The sequence below is a fragment of the Diceros bicornis genome, chromosome 10 (assembly GCF_020826845.1).
Source record: "Diceros bicornis minor isolate mBicDic1 chromosome 10, mDicBic1.mat.cur, whole genome shotgun sequence".
Taxonomy (NCBI): Eukaryota; Metazoa; Chordata; class Mammalia; order Perissodactyla; family Rhinocerotidae; genus Diceros; species Diceros bicornis.
In genome coordinates this window covers 11,763,870-11,791,217 of record NC_080749.1, presented here as the reverse complement: position 1 = coordinate 11,791,217, position 27,348 = coordinate 11,763,870, and the positions used below count along the sequence as shown (strand labels likewise).

General features: G+C 56.4%; 1 protein-coding gene across 4 annotated transcripts in view; it reads left to right on the top strand.

Annotated features, from left to right (window-relative positions):
• Nucleotides 1-27,348, top strand: part of GLI2 (GLI family zinc finger 2) — a 254,045-nt gene that overhangs the window by 211,043 nt on the left and 15,654 nt on the right. For all 4 annotated transcript variants that reach the window (XM_058548795.1, XM_058548792.1, XM_058548793.1 and 1 more), the window contains 6 exons: nucleotides 3,195-3,397; nucleotides 6,972-7,157; nucleotides 19,555-19,756; nucleotides 21,270-21,483; nucleotides 22,834-22,956; nucleotides 26,259-26,393. In XM_058548795.1, the coding sequence (XP_058404778.1) occupies nucleotides 3,195-3,397; nucleotides 6,972-7,157; nucleotides 19,555-19,756; nucleotides 21,270-21,483; nucleotides 22,834-22,956; nucleotides 26,259-26,393 (1,063 nt within the window). The remainder of the gene's footprint in view (nucleotides 1-3,194; nucleotides 3,398-6,971; nucleotides 7,158-19,554; nucleotides 19,757-21,269; nucleotides 21,484-22,833; nucleotides 22,957-26,258; nucleotides 26,394-27,348) is intronic.

Sequence of the window (27,348 nt, the reverse complement as noted above, 5' to 3'; positions counted from 1 at the left end):
AGCACCGTCCTGGGAGTGAGATGGACTTGGGTTGAATTGTGGCTGAGTCTCTGGCCGCACGGCCTAGAGGGGTGACCTGCCTCCCTGGACCAGAGTCCTCGTGGTGAGGTGTGGTTGTTGGTGCTGGGGTTTTCACACGTCCTCCCGGTGGATATATACAGGCCGCCCTTCCTTCATGGGCTGTTCCGAGGTCGGCCAGGCACCCCTGCGAGGAGCTCCTGGAGCTTCCCGCTGAGCCCAGGCCTGAGACCGGGAGGAGGGTGCCCTGGAAGAAAGGGTCCCTGTTTCCTTGGTGACGGCAGGTGGGGAAAGGGGGCAGCAGAGCTCACTCTCCCCCAAGAGTGGTAACGGTGTGGAGATGAAGTCCCAGTTCCTCCATGAGGGGACTCGGGCCCCGCCTGCCACCTCTGGGTCCAGTTGCTGAGGCTGGACTGGATTCCAGCCACCCAGGGCAGCCCCTCAGCCATGTGCATGTCGCCATGACAACACGTCACTCCAGCCTCCTGCTTGGGAGAGGCTTCTCTGGCCGGAGGATGGGAGTCACCTTGGCTAGAACAAGGCTGCTGTGTACCCTAAATGTGTTGCTTGAAATACCCATGTAGTCACCGGCTTGTCTTGTGGGGCCTCACCTGTGGTCACTGTGCCCCACAGGGCAACCCCGGTGCCAGGGAGGCCCGGGCAGGCCACTTAGGGCCACCAGCTTCAGTGACCAGAGACTGCTCTGACCTCAGCTCTGGCCAGCATCCTGCAGGCCCCAGACCTCCCCTGCCTCTAGTGTCTGGGGGAGAACCAAGGGGTGTGAGGTCAGGAGGTGCATCACTGTCCTCCAGAACACCTGCCTTTTACTGAACTACACGCAGCCTTCCAGAATTTTCCCCTTCAATCCCAGTCTGCACCCAGGAGTCAGAGGTCTCCTCCCTGCCCCACAGGCCCAGCCCCCAAATCTTTTCTTCACACTCCTGTTGCAGGAGTGTGAGTGTCCACTGGGCCATGGTCAGCATGCGCTCTGGCGAGAGGGAGAATTAGTCTGGTTCTGCCCAGCTCCCCCCAAAGGACACCTGGCACCCCTGCCCAGAGCCAAGCCATCTCTTAAGCCCTTCGCACTTAATACAGTTCCTGCCCAGGTGGACCAGCCTCTAAAGGCAGCCTGTGAGGGAGAACAGCTTGGGGCTGTGACTCATGACTTATCCCAAAGGCTCCCAAGCTTACTGCCTGGCACACAGACGGGTAGCCATCTCTGGTTCTGAAAATACCTGTGAGCACCTGCGGGGTGCCAGTTCCCTGCCAGGTGCCAGCATGCAGAGGTGCCTTGGACACACCCTGCTCCCAGGCAGAACCCAGTTACCCGGGAGTTGGACCCGCCAACCTAAGACCTGAACCATGCACCCCAGGGGTAGCAGGGAGAAAGGAGCAGAGAGCTCATGCCAGGGGAAGAGGCTTCAGGAGGGTGTCACCAAGGGGGTCCCCTCACCTGGGTTTACAGAGAGGAGAAAGAATTTACCCGACAAAGTATAGGGTCCAGGAAGGCATGTGAGGCCAAGAACTGATGTGGGCAGAAGTGCAGCAGCATGGAGGTGTCGGGCAGGTTCGTTGGGTCTGCACGTCCATTGCATTCACATCTGCAAAAACTAAAAGATAAAGTAGCAGAATGTTACATCCAGGCCTTGGAGCAGCCTCTGAGTGGGGAGTTTGTGACACCCAGACGTCAGGACATCTGGATGTCACCTGTTGGGTCCTGGTTGGCACCATGTTGTAAGCAGTTTTCATGCGCTATTGAGCATAATCAGTAATTATCTCTGGTTTGCTCCAGCCAATGGACAGACCGTTCCCCCTCTGAAGTGGCCAGTTCTGCCGGTGCCCTTCCACATGTCCAACATCCATCCTGTGTGAAGACTTCGAGGGCCTCCCGGGCATGTCTGGGTTTTGCCCTCAAAGTACAGTGCTAATGCTGTAATAGCAGCTCTTTATTCACTGACAGCCGCATCTCAGGCACTGTTCTGGAGACTTCCACCCTCACGGCAACGCTGTGAAATAGACACGATTGTTATTCCCACGTTACCAACGAGGAGACTGAGGCATGGAGAGGTTAAATTACTTGCTCAGTGTGACTGAGCCGATAAAGCCTGAGATTCTAATGCAGGTTCTTCTGATTCGAACACATATTCTTTTCTTTGCACTATGTCAAATCACAGAGAGACCCCTGTTTTCTGAAAAACTGAAAATTAAATCTTGGTAAACGTGGTTCCCAGTGACTTAGTTGTGGTTTCACAGCTGCTTCCCCGCTAAAGTCTGATTTTTCTTTAGTGGATGAGTTTTGGAGTAGATGACCTCGGAACACCCCTGCAGCTAACACGCTGACAGCTGCTTAGAGGCCCCAGGTGAGCAGTGGAAAGGCCCGTTGAGTGGAGCCACCGCCTCCTTGAGGCTGACCAGGGGACAGAGAGACCGGCCGCGACCACACCAGCCCGGGCCAGAGGGACCAAGCCAGGTGCCTGACCGGTGGTGGGCATCCGAGAAGGAAGGGTCTGTTAGTGTTAGAAGGAATTCCATGTAAGGAGAACTAAAATGATATTCCAAAGTTTTAGTTACAGCTCAAAACTCTTCTTGAATCCTGATCTCGTCCTTCACAGCTGATCTGTGACAGAGCACTTCACTGCAGTGATTATCCAACTGAAGTCAAAAATTCTCCACTTTCGGGGCTTATCCTGATTCCTCTCTTTTTCTCAGTTCTGTTAGGAATACGAGCTCTTTGCATCTTACTCCTGGTGTTGGTATTTTCATGTTCTGTTTTGCATACATGTTTGTAGAATGCATGCATTCGTTCATTTCACAAAGACTGTTTGCTATGGCTGTGTGTCCAGCCCTGAGCAGGTATGGGGGAAGCGGGGGTTACAACTCGCACATGGGTGTGGCCCGCTGAGCCTGTGGTCCAGCAAATCTAACCACCTGTGCAGAGAATGCCATCGCCAACGCAAGACTGGCGGGTGGATGGCCGCAGCAGCACGCAGGAGTTGTCAGCGCATTCGCTGGCTAATGCAGGAGGGTTCAGACTCTATGTGAAGGGTGACCAAGGGATGTTGGCGTATAAAATAAAAAGTGCAGGTTGCCTGTTGGTTCTGCTGCTTGGCTGGTTCCCTGCGCGTCCCCCTGCAGCTGGCCGTGCCTTCTGAGAACGCTCCCCTTTGTCTCTGCAGGCCTCCTGCCCTGAGCGGCAGCCCTGTCATCTCCGACATCTCGTTGATCCGGCTTTCCCCCCACCCCGCCGGCCCTGGCGAGTCCCCCTTCAACACCCCCCACCCGTACGTGAGCCCCCACATGGAGCATTACCTCCGAGCCGTGCACAGCAGCCCCACGCTCCCCGCCATCTCTGCAGCCAGGGGCCTCAGCCCTGCTGACGGTGAGTAGGGCCTGGGTGCTGGGGGGCTGGGCCACTACGCTAACACCGGATTCCAGCCCCAGTCCCCTGGGATAGTGAGCAGGCTGGCGTTCCTCCCCACCACCCTAAACAATGGGTTTTGAAATAAATGATGGCGAAAGCCAAGAGAATTGGGGGTCCTTTTGTTTTTGCCCTCATTAAAGAGATGTTGGTAAACACCCTTTTGCGTGCAAATTATAGAATAACAATGGTAAGCTCTGTTTATCCACATAGGTCCTATCGTAGATGAGAGCTATTAGGTTGCAATAAACCGTAGTCTGCAGAAGCTGGTGTTAAGGGGCTGTTGTCTCAGGGTGTGTCATGGGTCCCCAGAACAGAAGGAAGGCAGTCTCTGCTTTATGTGCCCCTTGCAGGTCATCACATGGACTCCAAATGGCACACGGATGAGCACCAGTGGCTCTATGTTTCTCAGGTCAGATGCTTGAGAGAGGATTGATCAGCCCAGCTCAGGGATCAGATCATCACCCCTATCCAATTAATTTGAGATGGAAAAGGGCAAGATCACGTTGGTTTTCAGGTCTAAAATTTTATACTTCTAGCCCCCCACCCCACCCCACCAATGCATACATGCAAACACACGTGCGCACATACACACTTGCACTGGACAGTAGTAAGCACATTCGGGAGCTGTCCCTGCGTGTGCTGTCATCCTAGGAAGTGCTCGCACCCCACCTCCAGCATGCAGTGGGCATTATCCATTGCCCCGTGCTGCCCCACAGTGCCCCGTTAGCTCCTTATGACTGCCGTCTTCAAAAGCAACCAGGCTGCACCTTCTCAAAATCTGCCCACTGAAACCTTCCGTCTCAGCCCAGAGTTGGTTCCAGGCTAAAGATCCTCCATCGCCACCTCACCAAAGAGGATGTGTCCTCTCCCAGCTCAGCGGGACCAGAAGCTGAGGCTGAAGCTGAGGCCTGGATCTGAGACAGCTCAGGCTGGAGTTTTACAAAGAAAAGGATTCCAGCCTGCAAATGTACAGAAAGGCTCCTTGGAGCATCGGGCTCATCTTCCTGGCCGTGCCGTCTGCGCTTTGCCTGGTCATCATCAGAGAGAAACCAGACAAGGCGAGTAGTTGCAGCCATAGGACATGAAAATGGCTGGTCAGAATGTGGCCATTCCGAAACGGCCCCTTGGGGCTGGAACCCAGCTCTGAACTCTGCTTGGGTCCCCCGAGTGGCCTTGGCCGAGCTGGGGTGCCCTGGAGTGTTGTGCTGCCTCCGTGTCGAGCCGCTGTCTCCTGGAAAGTGGGCCAGTGCTTCTCCACGCCTCTCCTGACGCCTCAGCTGGCGATGGGCTGGCCTGGAGCGTGAGGTTGCAGGACAGGTTCCAGATGCTGCCCCAGCCTTGAAGTTCACACGTGGTGTGCTGGGCTGAATGGTGCCCGAAAGAAGATGAGTCCACGTCCTAATCCCGAACCTGAGAGTGTTGCCTCATTTGGAAAAAGGGTCTCTGCAGATGTGATTAAGTTGGGGATTTTGAAATGAGATCATCCTGGATTATCCTCATGGGCCTTAAATCCAATGATAAGTGTCCTTATAAGAGACACATCGATGAGAAGACAACGCAAAGATGGGAGTGATATGGCCACAAGCCAGGGAAGCTGGCATCCCCCAGAAACTGGAAGAAACAAGGAATAGATTCTCCCCTAAAGCCTGTGGAGGGAACGTGGCCCTGCTGACACCTTGATCTTGGACTTCTGGCCTCCAGAACTGTGAGAGAGTAAAATTTTGTTGTTTTAACAGCAGTTAGCACCAAGTCTGTACTAACTTGTTACAGCAGCCCTGGGAAACTAGTGCACATGGTAACAGGGTGACTAGGGAGGAGGCAGAACGTGGCCGCTCTCCTGAGGCCTGGGTCAGAGAGGGCCCTGAGCCTTGTCTGGAGGAGGGACGAGGAGGAGTGCCCTCCTGGAGATCTGATGAATCAAGGACACTGCGATCTCAGCCAACAGCGGTGTAGCCCGTGAAGAGCAAGTGATGAGACGGGGCTGCCCTTGAGGGAGACACTTTCAGTGGATGGAGCACTGATGTTATGCCTGATTTCCATATAAACATCTATGTGACTCCTACCACACCCACATACCCTGGCCCCAGCCTCTTGAGAAAGCAGGGATGGGTTCAGCACCAGCGAGGACTAATTTGCATGGCCCTGACCCCTGCAGGGCTGGAGCAGACACCCTGAGGCCTCGCTGGCCCTGGGCCAAGCTCCCAAGTGAGTAGAGATAGCATGTCAGGCCCCTGCATCAGCTGTGCCAGCCCCAGCGCCTGCCCACATGAGACCCAGAAAGTTCATCAGTGATTTGAGGCAGTGTCTGCCAGACTGTGTGTGCACTGAGGACAAATGGGCACCCAGGAAGGCTTCAGGGAGGAGGTGGACGTGGCAAGAAGCGGGAGGGGAGGGCACTCCAGGCATGGACAGGGCAGGCAGAGGCCGTGGGGTGTCAGCCTGGCTGCAGGCCAGGCTCTCTCTAGAGGATACAGCAGGAGGGGGTGAGGAGGAGGATGGCTGCTTCCGTTGACTGGCGCACTGTGATCTCCTTTGGTGTTTGCAGGGACTAATAGCAGAGAGGCCGTGGGGCACAGGGGTGAGGAGCTCAGGCTCTAGGGTCAAACTCCCTGCTGTGTGACCTTGGGCACGATCTTAACTCTCTAAGCGCCAAAGTCCTCAGCCTCTGGGGGGATGGAGGTGGTGCCCCTCAGCTCACAGTATGGTGGTGACAGTGAGATTAGAGCGTGAATGTGCCTCCCTCAGCACTGTGCCTGCACAGACCCAGCAAGCGCCCAGTACAACATTGGCTGTACTATCGTTTTGAATAGTAATTTGAGTGGTGAGTATTATTACTCCCACTTTACAGATGGAAAACTGAGCCAGCTCAGAGAGGTGGCCCCTTACCAGTTTTGCACACCCGGTAAAAGCCAGGACTCTCGAGGGGTGGGTTTGGTTTCCGAGCTCCCATTCTTTCCTGACAGCACACCCCCGAGTGCCAGGCCCCTCAGGATGCTCTGGAGTTGGTCCACCCTGCCTGTCTGCTAGGCCCCGAGTGGGGCTGAGCGCAGGGCTGGAGGCAGACAGCCCGGGGTCTGCGGCTGTGGGACAGGTGAGCAGCTTGATCTGGCCAGGCCCGGGCAAGCTCTCTCGCATGTTCGGGCGAGACCGACCTGGCCAGCCGTCTGGCCACCATGACGCCTCCGTTTGCATCTTCTTGTTCCTTTGAAGACTCCGCGGGACCTGGACCCTGTTGGCCGGAGCTCTGGGCTTGTCTGGAGCCCCGAGGGGAGGAGGGAGTGTCGGTTACAGCTTTGTGGAAAGGGAGGAATGGAGGAATGCAGAGGCCACTCTCTGGTCTCCCCGGCAGCAAAAACACACCCCAACCCACGCTGTCTGCTCAGTGCCACACGGGGCAGCAGGGGGAGGGGAACACAGGGCCCCAGGGGGCGGAGGATGGCACTGAGGGGGACTCCTCAGGCCCGGTACACGTTTCTCTTCTTTTTTGCCTGATTCTGATGGTCTCTTTCTCTCTCCCCCCTCCCACCCACAGTGGCCCACGAGCACCTTAAGGAGAGGGGACTGTTTGGCCTCCCTGCTCCAGGCACCAACCCCTCAGACTATTACCACCAGATGACCCTCATGGCAGGCCACCCCGCGCCCTACGGGGACCTGCTGATGCAGAGTGGGGGTGCCGCCGGTGCACCCCATCTCCACGACTACCTCAATCCAGTGGACGGTGAGTGCCAGGCTGGGGTGGGGACAAAGGGCAGGACAGGACATGGGGGCTGACGGTGCCTCCCTGGGGCCGAGGAGGGTGCTGGCTGCTCCCTTTGGGGGTGAGGAGACCTAAGGGGGATCTGGGATTTACCCCCCAATCCCTGCCACCACTGCTGTCCACAGGGACGAGTCTGAACAACACACACAAATACTTAGTGAGTCACCACAGGCCAGGAAGTGTTTTAGGAATTGCAGACACCCCAGGAAACAAAACGCATTAATCTCTGCCTTCATGGAGCCTACAGCATAGAGTGGAGAGACAAACAAAGTCGGGAACGGGGCAGGGAGCAGTGGGTGGAGTGGGGTGCCGTCTTGAATGAGGAAATCAGGAAGTCCTCACTGGGAGGATGATGTTCGAGCAAAGAATTGAAAGAGGTGAGCCATGCAGAAATGTGCAGGAAGAGTAATCCAGGCAGGGCAAACAGCAAGTGCAAAGGGCCTGAGGCAGCAGTGTGCCTGCTGAGCTCAAGAACATCCAGGAGGCCGGTGTGCCTGGCAGCCAGTGAGTCAGGGGCAGGAGTGGATGGGGCCAGAGCTCCGGGGCTGCTTGTGCAGGCCAGGCGGGGCGTGGGGAGACATTGGCTTCCATGTAGGGTGAGATGGGGCCCTTGGAGTGGGTTGGACAGAGGATTAACGAGACCTGACTTATTCTTCAAAGGAATCCCATTGTGGCTGCTGGTCTGAGAATAGATTTAGGGGTATGGTGGAAGCAGGGGGTCCAGTTACTAGAGGTGGGAAGAAGTGGTCATATTTCAGATAGATTTTGGAAGTGGAGCCACAAGACTCGTTCCCAGATCGGATGTGGAGTTAGGGAGGAAAAAGGCATCGAGGACAACACCAGCGTCTTGGGCCTGAGCGGTTGGAGGACGGAGTTGACGGTAATAGAGCCAGGAGGCTGCAGGCGGGGCACGCTGGGCTGGGCAGGAGATCCAGTGTTCTGCGCAGGTGAAGTTCTTGGTGCCTGTTAGACACCGAGTCCTTCCCTCCCGACAAACGCCGTCCTCCCAGCTGCTTTCACAGGGGCGCCTGCGGCCCCCGCCATGAGCCCCGGGGGTCAGCGTGGAGCTCCTGTTGGGGGAGACAGAAGAGGGAAGGGCTGAGTTCCCACTCCCCCCCCGCCCCCACCAGTCAGTGCTGCTCCACCTCCTGGTCCGGAGCCCAGCCAGATCCCCAGGGACCCAGGCCAGGCAGTGGAGCCCAAAACCACACAAGAGCAGGCAGGCGGCTCCCGTGGCTCTGTTCTCAAGCCCTGCCTTGGACAGCTTCTTCACTCCCTGACTGCAGGGAGCAGACAGAGGCCTGCAGGGAGACCTGCCCACAGGGAAGTCCTGGTGCCTGTGGCCTGTGGGCAGTCCTGGGGGGCCGGGCAGGCCTGCAAGACTCAGGGGGGCCCTGTACCCCTCAGCCCCCACCTGCCCCCCAGTACCTTGCCCTGGGCTTCCTATCCACACCGGCCACTGCAACTCTACCTTATTGGCTGGAGCAAAGCCGAGCCCCTCACTACCTAAGGCCTGGCTGAGATCTCGCCTCCTCCAGGAAGTCTCTTGGATGCCCCTCCCTCACACCCCTTCCTCTGGCTCCTACTCTCTCTCTCCCTCTGCCCTGCTCACCTCACACTTACAGGAGCCACCTCGAGTGGTTCCTGAGCCCCACTGAGTGTTCCCTGTTCCCCCACAAGAGTGATGCTGGAAGAGAACTGCTGTCCTCCCGACGCCAGCTCTTGTGGGTATTGTCCCATGTCACCCTCATCATGCCCTGAGGGGATCCCACAGCACAACAAAGGGATGCCACCAGAATTGGATCCCTCGCTCTGTCGCCCACCGCGCCATGCCTTCCCCAAGACAGTGTTTAGTCCAGGCGGAGGCACACAGCATAGGGTGTGAACTAAGGCCTGTCGGCCCCTAAGCACACACGCACTCACGTGCTCTCCTCTTCCCTCCTTCTCTGAACAGCCCTCGGTGCTCCCATAGGAAGCGGGGACGGTGTCAGCACGTGGTGAGAGGAGGACTCAGGGGAGGTTGTGTGTACATGCTGCTTGCCAAAATCAAACCAGACAACGATGACAATGCAGTGCATAAAGGTCCCCGACATTGTGTTCCAATAGCCACGTCCAAACGTCAGATTCCTCCAAGCGGGGCCCGCCCTCCTGCCCTCCAAGGCCTCAGGGTGGGTGGCACCAGGCCAGCTGGACAGTGGGCAGACACACAGAGTCCATGACTGAGGGGTCTGGTCAGGCAGGTGTCCCCAGGGGGCAGGAGAGGCTGAGTCAGCAGGCATGAGCACCTGCCGTGTGCGTGTGTGAGAGAGAATCAGAATGAGCACTGCCTCTGTCCTGGGCTTTCCCACACATTCTCCCTGTGACTCCCCCTGCCACCTGCTGAGGCTGAAGTTATTATCGCTACTTTAAGATGAGCAGACTGGGGCTCCCAACGTCAAGGGACATGCCCAGGCCACGAGTCGGGGTTCCAAGCCCCACTCTGTGTGTCACTTGCATCATCGGCTCTTCCCTGGACACACCACCTCCAGGCAGCACAGCACATCGGGCCGGCCCCATGAGCCCTGGCTTCAGGGAGGGCCCGCTGGGCCAGATGTGTTCCACCTCCGCCCAGAGCAGCTGGGCTGGAGCTGGGGTGCTTGCAAGGGTGGTGGTGAGAAGAGAGGCTGTGCAGTGAGGAGACAGGCTGTGCAGGGAGCTGCGGGGAGATCTAGACTGGCACCTGCCTGTGCCGTGTCCTCGCTGTGACACTGGGGCCCGGAGGTGGTGGTGGGACTGCACGAGGTCTGGCCAGTGATCCCCAGCCCGGTGTACTGTGTGGATTAAACACTCTGAATAAGATCACATGTGTGAACTTGGCTCTGTGCCTGGCATACAGTAGGTGCTCAATTAATGCTAGTTCCAATCTCTTTCCACCAGTATCATTTTCCCTCTTTCAAATCTCCCATCTCCTGCAGGATTTTCTCTCTCAGTTGTCGGCACTGCTGTCCACCCCGTGCTGAAGCCCAGTGCCACAAGTCCTCCTGGACACCTTTTCCTCTCCATCCTGTCCATCCTGTCCATCCCGTCCCTCCCATCCCCCAGGCCTGCCATGTCTGACTTGTCAACCCTCCCAGCCATCCGGGTATTTGCCAGCCTCCCAGCGCTGCCTCAGCTCAGGCTCCCTCAGCCTCACGCAGCCTCGCATTGCTTTATCCCCTCCGCCATTCTGCGGTCAGCCCCTGTGGCTCCCATCACCCTCAGGGTAAAATTCCAGCTTTAGAACAAGGCTCCAGCGGCCACCCCTCCAGCCTCGTCTCTCCCCAGTTGCACCCTGCACCCCGCCACCCTGCTGCATCTGCAGGCTCCCAGACTTCTCCCCGTGCTCCTTCTGCCTGGGATGCTGTTCCATGCTGGCTTGCCTGGCTCAGTCCTGCACCGTGTCCTAGGACTCAGATCAGACAGCATCTCTCCCAAGACATCACCCGAGTCCAGCCCCTGCCCAACTACATCAGCTTCCCCTGGGCTCCTGCACCTCCCTCGGTGCCCACCTGTGAGACCCGAGGCGCTCCGGCTGTAACTGGCCGGTAGTCTGTCAACAAACCGCAGGTCCGGAGCAGGGCTGCCAAGGAGCAGGCCCCCGTGTCTGCAGGGTGAGTGAGTGAGTGGCAGTCTCTAAAGAACCTGGGATAGAAAGATGCAGACTAATTAGAGAAGAAACTGCCAGGGCAGGCAGCTGTCGGCTTGCAGGAAGCCTTGAAGGGGCTGGAACACAGCAGCTTTGTTCTCAGGGGCGCCCCGCATTTGGCAGTGTCTGGGGGCTGAGCATCTGAGAACCACCGGGAAGGCGGGAGGAGTGAGGTGAGCTCACCAGTGGGCGTGAGAGTGCCCATCTCACGTCAGCCGATTAACTCATCAGACCCACCCTCAGTCCGTCTCCACCTCCCGCCTTGGGAGCGTGATTGGCTTCAGGGCGCAGAGGGCGGCATCATGCTTCCTTCCAGCGTCGCAGGAGCGCGCAGCTCACAGCTCGGTTTCTCAGGCTGAGGCGTGGGGTGGGGTGGGGGTTTTTCTGAACCCTGATGGATTTCAGCAGCAGACGATTTCTTCTCCTTTGTTCCCAATCAGTTTCAATCCAAAGAAATCAGAGTGGTTCCGCATGATGTCCTGTATTTGTTGTTACTTAATGCATTTTTTTTCAAACCAGTTTAAACTAGAACCAGAACTTTTGCTTCCGCTTTTTAAAATGTTTTAGGCATTTCTGTTCAGTTCCAGTGCCTCCGTGGGTGTGTTGCTCACGTGCATGCCCCAGAGACTCCAGTGCTCACAGCCCAGGCCTGTGCCCGGCTGAGCCCGGACCTGCCTCGGGGGTGTCCCCAGCCCCTCCCCTCCCGTGGACTGTGGGAAAGCCTGCCAGCTCTGGTGTCTTCAGCTGGTCCCAGCTGTATGGGTCTGGGGAGAGACCCTCCCAGGGAGCTCTAGTCCAAAGTGAAGGTGTGAGTGGATCTTCTCGTCGACTCTCACAGAGAAAACTGTGCAGGCCTGGGGCCCGGGCAGCACAGCTCAGGAGACCACCTGTGGAAGGGTCCTGAGACTCCCTGAGGACATGTGTATTCCCATTGGGAAGCCCTCACAAATGTGACCATGACGTGTAAGCCCTATGTGGGTGCAGTGGGCGTCCAGAACTTGTGGGAAGTTGGGGAGACCGGGCCTTCTCTCTTTGTCTGTGTGTTTGTGTGTGTGTGTGTCTCTCTCTCATACACACACGTGCTCTCTCTCTCTCTCGCTCTCGCTCTCGCTCTCTCGTTCATTCTGGGGGTATTCGTTGAGCACCTACCATGTCCCAAGCACAGTTCTAGGTGCTGGGGACATAGCAGTGCGCAGCATGCCAAGTCCCACCCTCGTGGTGCTCAGGCTCCAGTGTGCAAGCTCCTTGGCCTGTCCTGAGACCACCCACCTACCCCAACCTCCTTTCTCAGCACCTTCCCTTCACCTTCCAAGAGGAAGCAGAACTGTGGGGGAGAGAACTCTCCAGAGGCTCTGAATGTCGAGCTGGGGCGTGGAGAGGGGGTCTGCCTGGCTGTGGGGTGTCCTGGGGAGAAGGCGTGTCAGAAGGTCACCTGGGCCCACATCCAGCAGAGCAGTGTCCCCAGCCCACTCACTGGCAAACCACCAGCACAATTTTTACCTTAGCCAGATGCCATCTGCACCATTATTTATTTAATATGATATTTTTAATAGATTCACCTTTGAGGGTTAAGTGAATGGACCTTAAAATGGAACTTTATATTTTTTTCTGAAATGAGAAACCTGATAATATCTAAGGAAGATGTCCCTGTGTCTGTCTCCATCAAGCCTAAAATAACCTCATTTGAGTCGTGTGTACATCCTGTGTTGCGGGAAACACCGCCCGCAGTGGTGGAGGGAAGGCGGGAAGGCGGAGAGGCCACTGACGGGCTCTTGTTGAATTGAAGAACCGAGCCCTGCCTTCCGCCAGCGCACGGGCCAGGCTGTGGGCAGGACGGAGGGCCCTTCCCGTGGAAGCCCTCCCTCCCTCTGCCTGGAGCTTCTTGGCTTCCTGCTCCTCGATGAAGGCCCATCTCCTCTTGTTCTTAAAGGAGGCTGATTTACGGCAGGAAGAGCGAGGAGTGATGCTGTGTTGGAAGGTAATAGATACCCAGTCAGGGAACCCAAGGTTATCATTCTGCCTAGTGGGTCTCTGGAGAGAGAGGAATGCACTGGTTGTCACCCGGGCCCTACAATGGAGTTTTCTTGTGCTCTGCTGTTGAATATTGGTAATTTAACAGCAGAGCAGCAGCAGCCCCCACCCCCTCACACTCCCACCACATTGAGAAGATTGAAATGTTTCCGATTGAAATGTTGTCTGTTTACAACCCGTATTTCCTCCGAGCTGTATATTTTATTGTCATATTGACACTAATTTGACTCGGATGTCACCTCCGTTCTGACACCCGTTCTTTATGCTGCCTGCAGGTCCGGGGAGGTTTTCAGAAACCAATTACATTGATCACACCACAGAGAGGCAGGAGGAGCTGATGAGGGACTGCCAGAGGCCCCAGTCGGGCAGGGAGTTCGTGCCCAGCCTGCAGACAGGAGGGGAGACTGAGGCAGAGGAGACCAGGCCGCAGGTCCTAGAGGGGCAGGGCTGCTGTGTGCAGGCACTGGCTAAATAGTGCTTATGGGTCAGCTGGTAAACCTGCACGAACTCCCACAAGACGAGCATTGTGGAGCCACGTCAGAGGTACAGAACCTGAGGCCCAGAACCCTGTTTCTTTGTCTGCATCACAGGACTAGGAAACGGTGCTGGTCAGTCTCCCCGGAGTCTCTGGGCTCCAAGGCCTAGGGGCTTTCTACTCCCCCATGAGAGGGGGGAGGGGCTGTGGGCAGCTGAGTGTGGGCCGGGTTAAAGTCCTCAAGCTGGATTCCTTAGAGCATCTCCTCAGTGAGTCCAGAAGATATCTGGGCGAGGGAGTTGGGCCATGCAGGAATGCTCCCTGACAAGTGATGGTTCAGGGCCCACGAGCTCAGCCCCAGGGCTGTGTCCCACTGTCCCCAGGGAAGGTGTGTCCTAGTCCCGTGCTGAGGACAGCATCTGGCACAAAGAAGACTCCTGGAAAGTCGTGCGGGGATACAGTCCCTCGGCTGCCGGTGCCCGCACCTGCCTTGCCCAATCCCTGCAGAGCCAGGCTCCCTGCATCCCTCCTGCTGCCCTGAGCCCAGGTTCCTGGTCCATGGGAGGTCCACTCAGAGCTGTGGATGATATGCTGGTCACTAGCCCACAGCAACCCTGAAGTGGGTGCTGTTGGCCCATCTTCTGGATGAGGAAGCAGCTCAGAGAGGTTCAGCAACGTACCCAAAGTCACCCAGTTCAGAGCCATCAAGCAGGGTCGGAATCTGGGTCTGCCTGGGTCCAGGGCCCGTTCTCACATCTCCTGCCCTTCCTTCCCGCTGCCCCAGGGAAAGCAACCACCGCCCTGAGCACTCTGGGATTCCTAGGGTAATCCCGCTTCGGTGGCCCCAGCGAATCCTGCCTGGTGCTATGGGTGCCGTTTTCATCTCTCATCGAGACGGTGAGCTCCAGGAGGGCGGGGCGAGGGTCCTCCTTGCTTGCAGTCCCCACGGTGTCCAGCCCAGTGCCAGGCATACTGTCAACACTGCAGGGGGGTCTGGTGGATGAATGACAAACACATGAATGAGCAGAAGAAAGAACTAGTGGAGGAAACAGGGTCCAGATGCAAGTGGTGACAGAATGGGTAACGTCAGTCATCTTCCCTGGCGAGGGCAGGCTGGTTGGCTGGTCACCCGGCGGCTGTCGGACATCAGAACAGGCGCATCCACAGATGAATGGACGAGACAGCTCCGCCAGTCCCTGGTCATAAATCACAGGAGAAGCCACAGGAAATGAGTGCCAGACTTTTCTTTCTATTTAGTAATTTATCAAGGGAAGAGGCACATTAATAAACATATTTCCCTTGAGGGGTGGGAATAACGGAGATGAATATCACTGTCAGATTTGGCCTGTTTCCTCTTGTTAGGGGCGCATGAGAGGGTGGGAATCCAAATATTAGCAGCAAAATCTTTTTAAAAAAATGTTACAAAGTGTTTTCTTACTTTATGTGATGGTAGATCTTTTCCTCCCTCATATTTCCTCGTTGGCCACTCGGTTCATAAGTAATAGGAGTCTTTAGGAAGGTTCACTTTTGGGTCTCACTTTGGATTTCCTTCGAGTGAGGATTGACGAGGAGTGAACACAGTAGATGAGAACTGAGAAACGTGGAGGATGCCCGAGTGGACGGGTGACTGACCGTTCGGTGCACACGTCCTCCTGTGTGGCCCGGCTTGCTGTCCTTTGCTCCATCATTGCTCCAGGCCCACCCTGCCCGTCGGAACAGTCCTCCTGGCCCTAAAGCAGCTGTGCTCATTGGCAGTCTCATTTTGGAAGGGCTGCTGGGTTTCAGGCACTATGCTTGGTGCTCTCATGCGTCCTCACAACAGCCCTGCAGGCCAAGCCACGCTGCCCCCTTGTACAGACGGGCAAAGAGAGGCCCGGGGGCCTGAGTCATGTGCCCCAAGGCAGCCACTCAGCGTCAGGCTCGGTGTGGCCTGCCAGCACAGGCGCTGTGCTCCCACATGGTGTGTGTATGTGTCTGTCTGCCCCACCCCCCCAGGACAGCCCTCCCTGAGATGCCTCTCCTCCCCGCCCTGAGCAGAGGCAGTGTGGCGGGTGGTATTAGTGGCCATCTGCCTGCCTTCCCATCTGTTTCTCCACGTCCCCTGGCTATATGGCCTTGGGTATTGTCATTTGTAAAATGCGGATAATAATATTCCCTTCCTTATAGGACAGTTGTGAAGAGTAAACTGCTTAATACTGTAAAGTGCTTAGAACTGTACCTGGCACCTGTGGGGCGTTCAGTCAGTGCTGACTTTCGGTGGCTGTGATTCTGCCCTCCCTCAACAACCCACGCCTGCACCGTTTGCTCAGCATGTAGCATCTCCCACCTTGGCCTCGCCACCAAGGCGGCCGTATTCAAGTGTTGGGATATAATTGTGAGTCCCTCATTCCCTAAGGTGGGAGAGACAGCAGCAACCAGATAACCACACAGGTGATGCACTCTCACCAGTGCGACAGCTGTTTAGAGAGAGAGGACCGTGTGCTGGAGAGAGTCCCGGGGACCTGCCCAAATTGAGGAGGTCAGGCATGGTTTCCTGGGAAGATGATGACACAGCTGAGATCTCAACCCAGAGAGGAGGGAAGAACAGTGCAGAGGAAGCTGGATGTGCAAAGGCCCTGTGCAGGAGGGCAGGGGACATGACGGGGAGCTGGAAGGAGCAGAGTAGGGGACAAGGGCAAGATGAAGCTGAAGAGGTGGGCAGGGGTCATAGGGCCACCGTGTAAGCCATGCTAAGGATGTGGGCCTTTTTCCTAATAGCAGTGGGGAGCTTTGGAAGGCTTTGGGGTGGGGGGGCTCGGGGACATGACCCGATGTGCAAGTTGAAAAGCACTCTGTGGCCACAGTGAGGAATGTGGATTGGACAGCAGTTAGCTAAGGGCCCTGGGATGCCCGGGCTGCTGGTGGGCAAGGCTGGGCTGGGCCTGTAGAGGGCTTCAGGGGCAGACTCAGCCGTGAAGGAGGTGAGCAGGGGGAGGAGTCAGGCCAACTCCCTCGGTCCCGGCTCTGCTGCTGTATGGGTGGTGGGCACCCGCCGAGCTTGGCCCTGCAGGAGACGGGGAGTGTGGGGCTGGGTCAGCTGAGCCTCAGCTGCCCTCAGACCCGGGAGGCCAAGTGAGCAGCTGGCTGTTAGGAAGTTCACTATTCAGAGCCACTTAAAGTGGGGAGTGAAAAGCCATTCCTGGAGAGAGAGTGTCTCCCTGGCCCCACCTCTCTGAGATAGACCATGAGGACACAGAGTGCCCAGAAAACCCACACATCAGGGCTCCTTCGGACCCGGGTTCCAATCCTGCCCTGAGCAAGTCACTAACCTCCCCAAACCTAGTTTTCTCATCTGCAAACCTGGGTTTGCATCTCAGAGGGTATTGGCAGCTGTTAATCAAGACAGTGGGTCTAAACGTCACTAAACGGCAGCTGTCGCTGTGTTAGTAGTCACTCCAGAACTCAGAGGCAGGCACTTAGCCAATACCACGCCAGAAGGACACGCGCCATCTCTAGTTGCTGATAGTTGCTGACCCCCCAGGACGCATCTGTGTGTCGTCTGGGATGCTTGTTGAGAGCGTGGTTGTATTTGCAGCGCAGCCTCAGTGCCCGCTGGGGAGTGGGCCTGCGCTGTCGGGCCTGGCGAGGCAGGGCGTGGTTGGGCATCCTCTGTCACTAGGCGTGTGGGCTGAGATCCTTCCTGCTGCAACAGAAAGGTGGCGTTGTCTGAGTGTGTCACCTGCTGGCCTGGATGCCGGCTGCACTCCCAGGCTCCTCTGTGGGGCAGAGCGAGCCAGCATCCCCCAAAGCATCTATGGAGCGCCTTCTGTGTACCCACTATACCTCTGCTTGCTAAACGGTCTGTGAGCCCCAGTCCTCAGAACCCAACAAAATAAACAGACAGCCAAAACAAACACTTGAGCTGACAAGGATATTCAAGGAAAAGAATACTCTGAGTAGCTCACCTTTTTCTTCCAACTGGGAGCTTTCCTAAGAGGACTTCATCCTTCTTGTTGAAAACAAAGTATACGGTCACCTGGGCCCTACAGTTGTAGGGCATTTCCGAGTGCACAGGCCACCTCAGCATCTGTCATCCCATAGGATCACAACAACCTATGCTGGCAGGGGACCCATGTTTATGCTCAGGTCACTGATGGAGATTCTCAATCTCCCACAAGTTATGCGATTTTCCCCAAGCTGTGCAGCTGACCTGTGGCTCCAGCCTGTGTGTACCCTCCCCCACCCCACACGGCTGCTGGTCCAGCCCAGGTCTCTGTCTCTGCGCCCAGAGCCTCTCATCCACGAAGGAGATGGTTAGGAGATAAAACTGTGGAATCCCTTTCCAGCTGAGGATTCTGGGGCCTCCTCTGTCCTCTCCACAGCCTTGGAGAGATGTTTCTCCCAGTGGCCCAGCACTAAAGGGGCTTCCCAGGTTTGCTAGCCAAGGGTGGAGGGTTGGGGAGGGCCGGGGCTGGTTGCCCCCCTGAGCCCAGCAGTGGATGGATCCCAGGTGGGAGGCAGCAGGGCGGGGGCTCAGCTGGGGCTTCTTCAGTTGGTGGCTGTGGGCTCTGTGCACTCACACAGGCCAAATGTGCCCCGAGCTTTCTCTGGGGCCAGTTGGTACTGGGGATGGGGGCTCAGAGATTCGCAGGCCATCACTCCTGCCCCGAAGGAGTGGAAGTGGGCAGGGCCAGCGGGGCACAGGAAGAGGCTCTTCTGTGCAGTTATCCAGGAATGTAGGGGCACGGCCGAGCATTTACGTGCCCCCGCTGTGTGCCAGGTGCGTCTCACACATCGCCTGATTTACTGCTCACCACAGCCCTGGAGGTCGGCAGTAGTAGACCCTTTTACAAAGAGGGAACGGGCTCGGGGAGGGTCTGGAGAGGGCAAAAACCTTGGCGTGTGGAGAGTTGTCCAGTGATGTTGTCAGACCATTCCTACGCTGCTGTTTGTCCAAAGGAGAGACCCAGAACCCTGATGGGGGAGGAGGGGCTATAAAGAGTAGCAGTCTGGAGCCATGTGGGAGAGCCTGTGGCCCTGGGTGCAGGGAGCCCCGGTCTGGGCCAGGCCCTCTCCCCTTCCCGCAGTCACGTATGTACGTATGGACGAGGGTGGGAGCATACCCAAGAGAGTGGTCATATGGGGCGGATGGGGTATGTGTGTGCATGTGTGTGTATGTGGGGGTGTGTGTGTGTGCATGTGTGGGGAGGGTTGCCGGTATATGCGCGTGTGTTTAAGGCAACAGGTTTCCCGAGCCCCAGGAGACTCCAGAACTGAAGGGCCTCAGTGGTGGAGGGTCATCTGCGTGTGCCCGGGCCGCCTCCCGCTGCTGCTCCCTGCATCCACCCCGCCTCGTCGGCAGCCTCCCCCGAGAACCAGCCAAAGGCCTGGACATTGTGCTGGGAGCCTCGGGCCAGCCCTCCAGGCGTCTGCTCAGCAAGTGCCCTCTCTGGGGGCATTTAGGGTGATCCTGTTGCAACGTGATCCATGACCCTGGAACACTTACCTCCTTTCACTCTCCTCCCCCTGGAACCGTCGCCCAGTGGAATTCTCTACAACAAATAAAAAAGCCAGTTACTGCCACACTCAACAGCATGGAGACATCTCACAAACTAATAATGTTAGATGAAAGAAGCTGGATAAGAAAGAGTATTTATAATTCCATTTACATAATGGTCAAATACTCAAAACTAGGCAACACTGGGTATTAGAAGCCAGAACAGTGGCTGTCCTTGGGGTGGGTCCAGAAGGGGCAGAAGGGGCATCAAACACTGGCCACACCCTGTGTTTTGACCTGGTGCTGGCTTCATGGGTGGGTTGGCTTTGTGAGAGGCCACTGAGCTTGTGGTTTGTGCACTGTGCTGTCATGCCTTAAGCCTTGCAGGATCCAGCCCTGGTCTCAGCATAGCTAATGGTAAAGGTGCTGACATATGTTCAATGCTCACATTCGCTCACTCAAGCACAGGCCCTGTGCTTCTCAAATCCTCACCACACCCTGTCTGGATCAGTCCCATATTACAGATGAGCAAACCGAGGCTGAGAGAAACCATCCCTTGCCCAAGAGCCTGCAGCTGGAAAGTGGCAGAACCCAGATTCCCCTTAGACCATCCTCACAGGCTCTTCCTGTCCCCCACCTACCAGTCCTCCATCTACCAGTCCACCAAACACGGGGGTGATGCTGACGGGCCTTGGGTTGGGTGTCCCCACAGTGTCACGTTTCTCCAGCCCACGGGTGACACCCCGTCTCAGCCGCAAGCGGGCGCTGTCCATCTCCCCGCTCTCGGATGCCAGCCTTGACCTGCAGCGGATGATCCGGACCTCGCCCAACTCGCTGGTGGCCTACATCAACAACTCGCGCAGCAGCTCGGCGGCCAGCGGCTCCTATGGGCACCTGTCGGCGGGCGCCCTCAGGTGAGCCCAGCCTGCAAGCAGAGGGCCAAGGATTGGGATCTGGGCTGGGGGCCAAGGAGGGAGGGTCCGCCCTTTTAACCCGAGGAGAAAGATGGGACTTGTTGATTTGTGAATCGGTATACTTGCAACTTTTTCATGAATTCAAAACCAATAAGGATGAAATTGAAATGTGCCAACATTGAGTACGTCTTCATGTGCTCGTTATTCCTCCTCCAAACACAATTTCTGATGAGAAGAGGAGCACTTACTGGGCCTGTCATGCAAGGTTAGATCGTGAAATCAAAGGTGGCTGTCGTGGTGTTTCAGTAGGTGTCCTGGAGCAGCCAGGCCGTTGACCAGCAGTGGTGGCCGCACGAGGCGTGACACAGACTTGGGCCACACCAGTCTCTGGGCTGGCAGCAGGCCTCCACTGTGGTCACAGCATGGCACACCCAACCTCATCAGCACCATTCACCTTTGTCCCCTCTGTGCAGCCCTTGACTGTTCTAAGGACTGAGACCTCAACCAACTTGACTGAAACTCCTGTCCTTCCCCTGACCCTCTTGAGGGAAGCCGGAAGGTGTTAGGAATGTCAGGAGACTCGGCCCAAGGACCCAGAGACAGAAGTGATAAGAAGGATTTTAGTTATCTTTTGCTGTATAATAAATTACTCCAAAACTTAGCAGTTTAGAACAACAATACGCGTTTATCATCTCACACCATGTCTCTGGGTCAGGAACGTGAGACTGGCTTAGCTCTGGGTCACATGAGGTTGTAATCAAGGCTGTGGTCACCCGAAGACGACTGGGCCTAGGATCTGTTTCCAAGGTGGCTCACTCACATGGCTGTTGGCAAGAGCTTTAGTTTCTCCTTACGGGAGCCTCTCCATGAGGCTGCTGGAGCGTCCTCACAACATGCCAGCTCCCTCCCCACTCCTACTGCCCCCAGAGCAAATGATCCAAGAGAAAGCAAGGAGGAAGCCACAATGTCTTTTATGGCTCAGCCTCAGAGGTCACCGTTGTTTCCTGAGGATCCTGTTCTGGAAAGAGTGGCTCATGTGCAAGTGGCATGATAGAGCCTAGAAGTGCAGTAGAAGTTAAAGAAGAGAGAGGGTGGTGTGAGTTGGAGGGCCTGGGGCACACTTGCTGGACAAGGGGGCATTCAAACCAGCTTTAGGGGCTGAATGGGGTTCAGATAATCAGGAGCAGTGAGGCAGGGGTGCATCTCAGGTGTGAAGGGCCAGGGTGTGGGTATAAGATGGAGCCTGGCACCTCCTAGCGGCCAACCTGCCAGGGATGAAGGCTGCCTCCTGGGGCAGGGCAGGGGGCCTAAGCACAGAAGGTGAGGCCTGAAGTGGCAGGCAGTGGGGAGCCACTGCTGGTTCTTGGGCAAGGTAAAGCCATGGTGACAGTGAGATGAGCAACATGGCTGTCCTAATCCCTGGGCAGGGTCCTCTCTGCCCAGCAAGTGTTAGCCTCACAGAGCTCTTGACCACCCACCTCCGCTCCATTACCTTGTCTGCTCTTCTTTGCAGCCCAGCCTTCACCTTCCCCCACCCCCTCAATCCCGTGGCCTACCAGCAAATCCTGAGCCAGCAGAGGGGCCTGGGCTCGGCCTTCGGACACACACCGCCCCTGATCCAGCCCTCGCCCACCTTCCTGGCCCAGCAGCCTATGGCCCTCGCCTCCATCAATGCCACGCCCACCCAGCTCAGCAGCAGCAGCAACTGTCTGAGTGACGCCAACCAGGTAGGTGGGTGCAGGGAGCAGAGGATGGGCCAGCAGGTGCTCATCTGGACCCCATGAGGACTGTTCCTGAGGGGAACTTGTGGAGGATCTTGGCACAGATCTGGCTGGTGGGATGCCTTCTGGGCAGTGGCCACATGATCCAAAAGGCCTTGGTCTGGGTCAGGAGACCTGGGCTTGGCGCTAACACCACCCTCACTCACCACGGGCAAGCGCCCAGCCTCAGTTCTGCCATCTCCTGTCCAATGGATGCAACGAGTAGATAAAGAAACCCTAGAATTCAGAGAGTCTGGTGTAGTGTGGGTACTCCATGCACAGCATTTGAAATGGATGGATTAATGGATAATAAATAATATTGTGCAATTTGGTTTTAGAGCATGAGTTTACCAAAGGCCATCTTATTTGACCTTTTGAACGGGCCTTTGTGGCATGCCTGGGCACACTCGCACAGTGCCTGGCACACACTAGGTGCCATCAGTATTTGGTGAATGAATGAAGTCCTGTTTTGCAGAAGAGGAAATGGAGTTAAAGAGACAGTACCAGAAAGTGGAAAGGGCACAGACCATATTTTTGACCCTAACTTGCCCGAAAGTGGCAAGTCTCTTTACCTCTCTCAGCCTGAGCTAACACGTCTGCAAAGTGGGGCCTGCTGCGTACATGGGGTCATTTTGCATGTACACAAGCTAATGTGTGCACAGAGCCCCGTGTAGACCTGGATCCTGTTAGTACTCATGATGACAATTCTTGAGATGAAGCAACCCCCAGGCCATCTACCTGGCAAGGCAGGCCTGGATGTGACCACGTGCTGGCGAGGAAGACAAGACACCACCCAGTCTAGAAGTGGCTGTCTTCAGGACATCTTCCTCCTCCAGCCCAGAGCTGCAGGCAGTCACCGGGCACCTCCCCCCAGACAGTAGCTATCAGCCTTTGTCACATCACCTGATACTGCAGCTCCAGACCCTCCTCACCTGCTCCCTGGGCTGGCCGGGCCCTGATCCCCTCAGACCCAGAGCCGCCCCTGCTCTGGAGGGCCGAGAAGTTGAGGCCGTCGGGACCAGAACGAGGCCTTTCCCAGAGAGAGCGTCTCAGTTCCATTTCCCTGTAATCAACGTGGTGGAGGTGGGGGCTGCATGGCGGGGAGGAAGGTGCTGGCAGGCCGAGCTCTGGGCTCTCTCCTGGCTGTGCCCTTGGCCGAAGGACCGAGCTGAGGGGACTCGTTTTCTGAAACTTCAAACTGCAGGATTGGCCCAGATGGTCTGTGTGGGGAGGGTCCCAGAGGTAAAGCCCAAACAGAATTTGGGGTATCCCCACCCTGCCTCCGCGTGACGGGCTCCCCTGTGCATCTTCCCTCAGAACAAGCCGAGCAGCGAGTCAGCCGTGAGCAGCACCGTCAACCCCATCGTCATTCATAAGCGCAGCAAAGTCAAGACCGAGGCCGAGGGCTTGCGGCCAGCCTCCCCGTTGACCCTGACGCAGGTAACCCGCTAGCTGTCCTGGCGGCCTCGGGCTGGGGCCAGGCCTCGTCTCCTCTGGGTCGGCTGACTTGGGACCACGACCCTTTTTGTGAATGGATGAACAGATGGGTGCCTGCATGATGAGTGAACCAGAGAGGGCAGGGTGGGTGCACCGTGAGCTCCAGGACGACCAGAGCTGGGTCCCCAACAGCCTGCACGTGCTACCTGCTCATCCAACACCTGCTGAGTGAATGAATGAATGAATGAATGCATGTCTAGGGCTGCATCACCTCTCTCCCCGTTCCTCACCCTCACGCAGCACGAGCCCCAGCCAAACTGAGTTGCTCATGTCTCCGAATGGCTCAGGCCCCTGTCCAGCTGCTCCCTCCCCCTGGAACTTCATTCCCTACCCACCCCCTTCACCAGCACTTCAGCCTTTCCTGACCCTCCTGGATAATAGGACTCACATTTGCCCAGGTGCCCCTCCTAGCCTTGGGGTCACTGCGTCTGTCTCCGGCACTGCACTGTAAGCTTTGGAGAGGTGGCACTTTGGGACAAGTGGGACTTGGCTCCACATCACCAGGGTTTTCACAAGGCCTGGTGCGTGGTGGCTGTGAAATAATAGTTTCTTATGACTCGATGCACATTTGAGGAGGTGAGTGGTGCAGGGAGGGGTGGGAAGGGAATATGATTCCTGGCAGGAAGGCGAGGGACAGAGCAGCCCACAGCCCAGGATGGGCCTGTTGCGGGGCTGAGACCTTTATGCAGGTCCCTTTAGAGATCCTGCCACTTATTCCAACACTGCAAGACAGCAGGCAGACAGTCCCAGCTCTTGGAGCAGAGGCCTGTCGGAGAAGGGCGCAGTGTGCGTACCAATCTTGCCGGCAAGTCTCCCACCCCCTAAGCCTCTCATGGTGGCCTGGTCCCCATCCTTTACTACAGAATCACTAGCTTTGACACCAAGGATGCTCAGGGCCTGCTGTCCCCATCTCCCCTACATCTGCTGGACCATCCTTTATCAAACCTGTAAACCGTCGGGCATGCTCTGGGCACTTAATTTTTATGAAATATTGGGTCCTGTTATTGTCAGGCAAACAGAGGGGCTGGTGACAAATTCTTCTCACCTCGCTGACGCCAAAGCATCTCAGCATGATGCATGGTTTCCAGGAGGCCGGCCATCGTCGGGGGCTGTGGAAATTGATGAGGACGGCACATATCCAGGGGAGATAAACATGCTGGAGCAGCGAGGACAGGGAGGGGAGGCCAGCGCTGAGCTCCTGGGAGCCCCCTGCCCCGCCCGCTCCAGCCCAGGGGCACCTCACAAAGCCCTCCTGCCTGCCCGGCTTGGCTCCTCACTCCTGTAGGTGGAAAGAAAGCCTTTTATCATGAGAAGGTTGTCACCGTGTCACTCAGTGTCCTGATTCAGCGACCTGACTCATTTGCTCCCTGACTCATTTGCAAGGTGGATGGGCAAGCTTTCCTTTGGCAGAAAATACAGCATAATGAATCCCGACTCTGCTTAAGCTCTGCAAATCATGGGCTAGGATGATGCCCCGCTCGATCTGGAGGCCCTAGTGCGCCCACCGCCTGTGTGTCGTCCTCTGCTCGCACGTCAATCTGGCAGCTTCTTCAAGTCTTCTTTGAAATAAGCAGAGCATGCAGCTTATGAAAATAAAGAGTCTATTTCCAGTTTTTATGAAAGTGCAGAGTGGGCGTTAGAAGGCCCGAGGACCCCCAGATCTCCCATTGCTGAAGATTCGGAGCAGAAGCACTCCGGCACGTTCCTTTTAATGTGACCCAGTGCTGCCCAATAAATGGACTTAGTGTACAAACGTCCTCATTTTCCTTTTCGGAACACGTGGTTAATTGAAAGGTACTCTGAGAAACAACCAGAAGCCCCTCCTAGAGGAGCCATTGACAGCTCCAGTGGAGTGTGGTCAGGTGTGTGAGTCTGCAGCCGGCCATGGGGAGTCATGAGGCCGATTTCTGCTCCTAGAAGAGGTCTCAGCATTAGCAGCGAGGCTAGGGGGGGCTGCAGCCTCTGCTTCGCCGAGTCTCTGGAGCCTGTCGGGGCTAGGGCTCTTGACTATGGGGAGGTTGTCCCCCTTTAACTATAAATGTTTTCCTCAGAGGCTCTTTTGACAGACAGAACATTCCTGCTGTTTTGTAGATAGTTTGAAATGTAAAGCAAGTTGTTCTAACATCTGCCTCTTTGCTTGGCTTTGCTCTGAGTCTGCCTGGCAAGTCAGTGGAATACTGGGGAGTCCTTGACATCCTCTGGCGGTCCTCGCTGGGCCTTCCTCCCAACCTGAGCATCTGTGCTTCTCCCTTCCCCCAGCTCCTGGCACCTCCCAGCCTGTCCCCATGTCTTCTGCTCGGATGCTGCCCCTGGCCAGCTCTGTTAGCATCAGCGGGAGTGGGGCAGCCCCATGGGGTTTTTTCTTAGTCTCTTGCTAGTTTGGGAGTAAAAGACTGTGTCCTCTTTGAAAGGATTTCACGCACCTGTGAGCGGGTGAAGGGCTATCTTAGGGGCCTTTCCTTTGCCTCCTGGAGATGGGTACATGTGGGCCCTGTCATGGTCAGGAGACTCAAGCCCAGACCCAGGCTGCCACAAGCTGACTGTGTATTCTGGGGAGGGCGAGTCAGCCGCTCCCTCAGTTTTCCCGGCTGTAAGACAGAAATACAAATGTCCCCATTTTAGGGCTGTTGCAGGGAAGAGTGATGCTGGGAGAGTCTGCGGAGCATTCAGCATCCACAGCACTGTCCTGGGTGTGAATCCAGGCATGCTGTGTGCCCCTGGGAGGAAAGGACAGGATGAGAGGAAGAGATCTGAAGGGCCAGGCCGGGTGCATGTCGGGTTTTCTCTTGCCTCCAGGCAGGAGCAGACCCCGGACACACTATAAATAAAAATGCCCACACCCCTGAGGCTGCAGGCCCACTCTCACTCCCCCTAGAGGAAACCAAACCAAATAAGCAAAAGTCCCTGCCTGCTTTCTCCTGCTCTTGCCACGTCAGCTGACCCAGGATGTGATGGGACACCTTGGTGATGACAAGCTGGCATTAGAGAGGAGGGAGGGGCCCCAGGAAGGCTGTGTGACAGGAAGAGCAATGGGTGGGAGCCGAGCTGAGGAAAGGGGCTGAGAAAGAGGATTAGCGTGCATGTGTGTGCACATGTGTGTGTACATGTGTGTGCATGTGTGTGTGTGTCCACACCTGAACCAGCCCAGGGTCCTTGGCACAGACTGCATGGGGCTAATAGTGACGTTTCCTCAGGGCCAGGCGGCTGGACATGGCTCATGTGGGTGTGCTCTGCTCCTCCCCCAGGAGCAGCTGGCCGACCTCAAGGAAGACCTAGACAGGGACGACTGTAAGCAGGAGGCCGAGGTGGTCATCTACGAGACCAACTGCCACTGGGAAGACTGCACGAAGGAGTATGACACCCAGGAGCAGCTGGTGCACGTAAGCCTCCGAGCCCCAGCAGCCTGCCCACTGCGGGCAGAGCCCAGGCCACACGGGCCTCAAGCCTTCTGAGCCGTCTGTCAGAGAGGACGGGCTGGAGGAGGAGGCTCCAGGAGATGCCTGGGCCACATCCTCTGCAAGTGGGAGGCATGATTATGTATCTGTGCCCTGCCTGTTTCTAAAAGGGGGCTTACCAATACATATGTAGTACAAGAGATTAAAAGAAAATTAAGTAAATGAGAAAACTAGGAGGAAAGGAACAATAAAATGAAGCCAAGAGTCAAAGTCAAGTTACTATGAAAAACCATGTGCTCTGAGCTGTAGTTCATATGAACAAATCTTTTTTTCTGAGCTTCCTAGCAACCAATGCAAAGCAGAAAATAAGATTAGTTAAACCAGCCAGCATCCACAAGATATAACAAACCTGACCCTGAAACCTGAAAGAAGTTTCCCATGGAGGACAGAATTGGTGATTTCCTCTTGGACACCACTCACAGAGACCCAGTATACACAGGTGCAGATGGGTGTTTGCACCCATATCAGGGAGGGGGCTGCTTACAAATTCCTGGGTACCGACAGATCAGGGGACCAGAGAAGGCCACGGGAGCTGGGTGTGCCCTTCAGCGTATGCCTCTTGGTCCCTGCTCTAAACCCTTCTACAGCAGCATCCATTATGGTGGCAGTCGGGGGTAATTTGTGTAGTGGGGAGAGCAGGGGCTCAGCATGGGAGGTGCCTGACTTCAAACCTGGCTCCACCACAGCTAGCCAAGTGGTTCTGAACTAGTAGCTTAACCTCCGTGAGCCTCAGTCTTTTCTCCTGTAATGGTAGGTGAAGCCTACCCCACAGGGAGTGGAGACTGAACATGATCCCACACAGCGGTACTTAGCAGACAGCAGCGTTCCCGTACATGGAAGCTCCCTCCTGCCTCCTCCTCCTGTTCCCCACCTAGCCCTG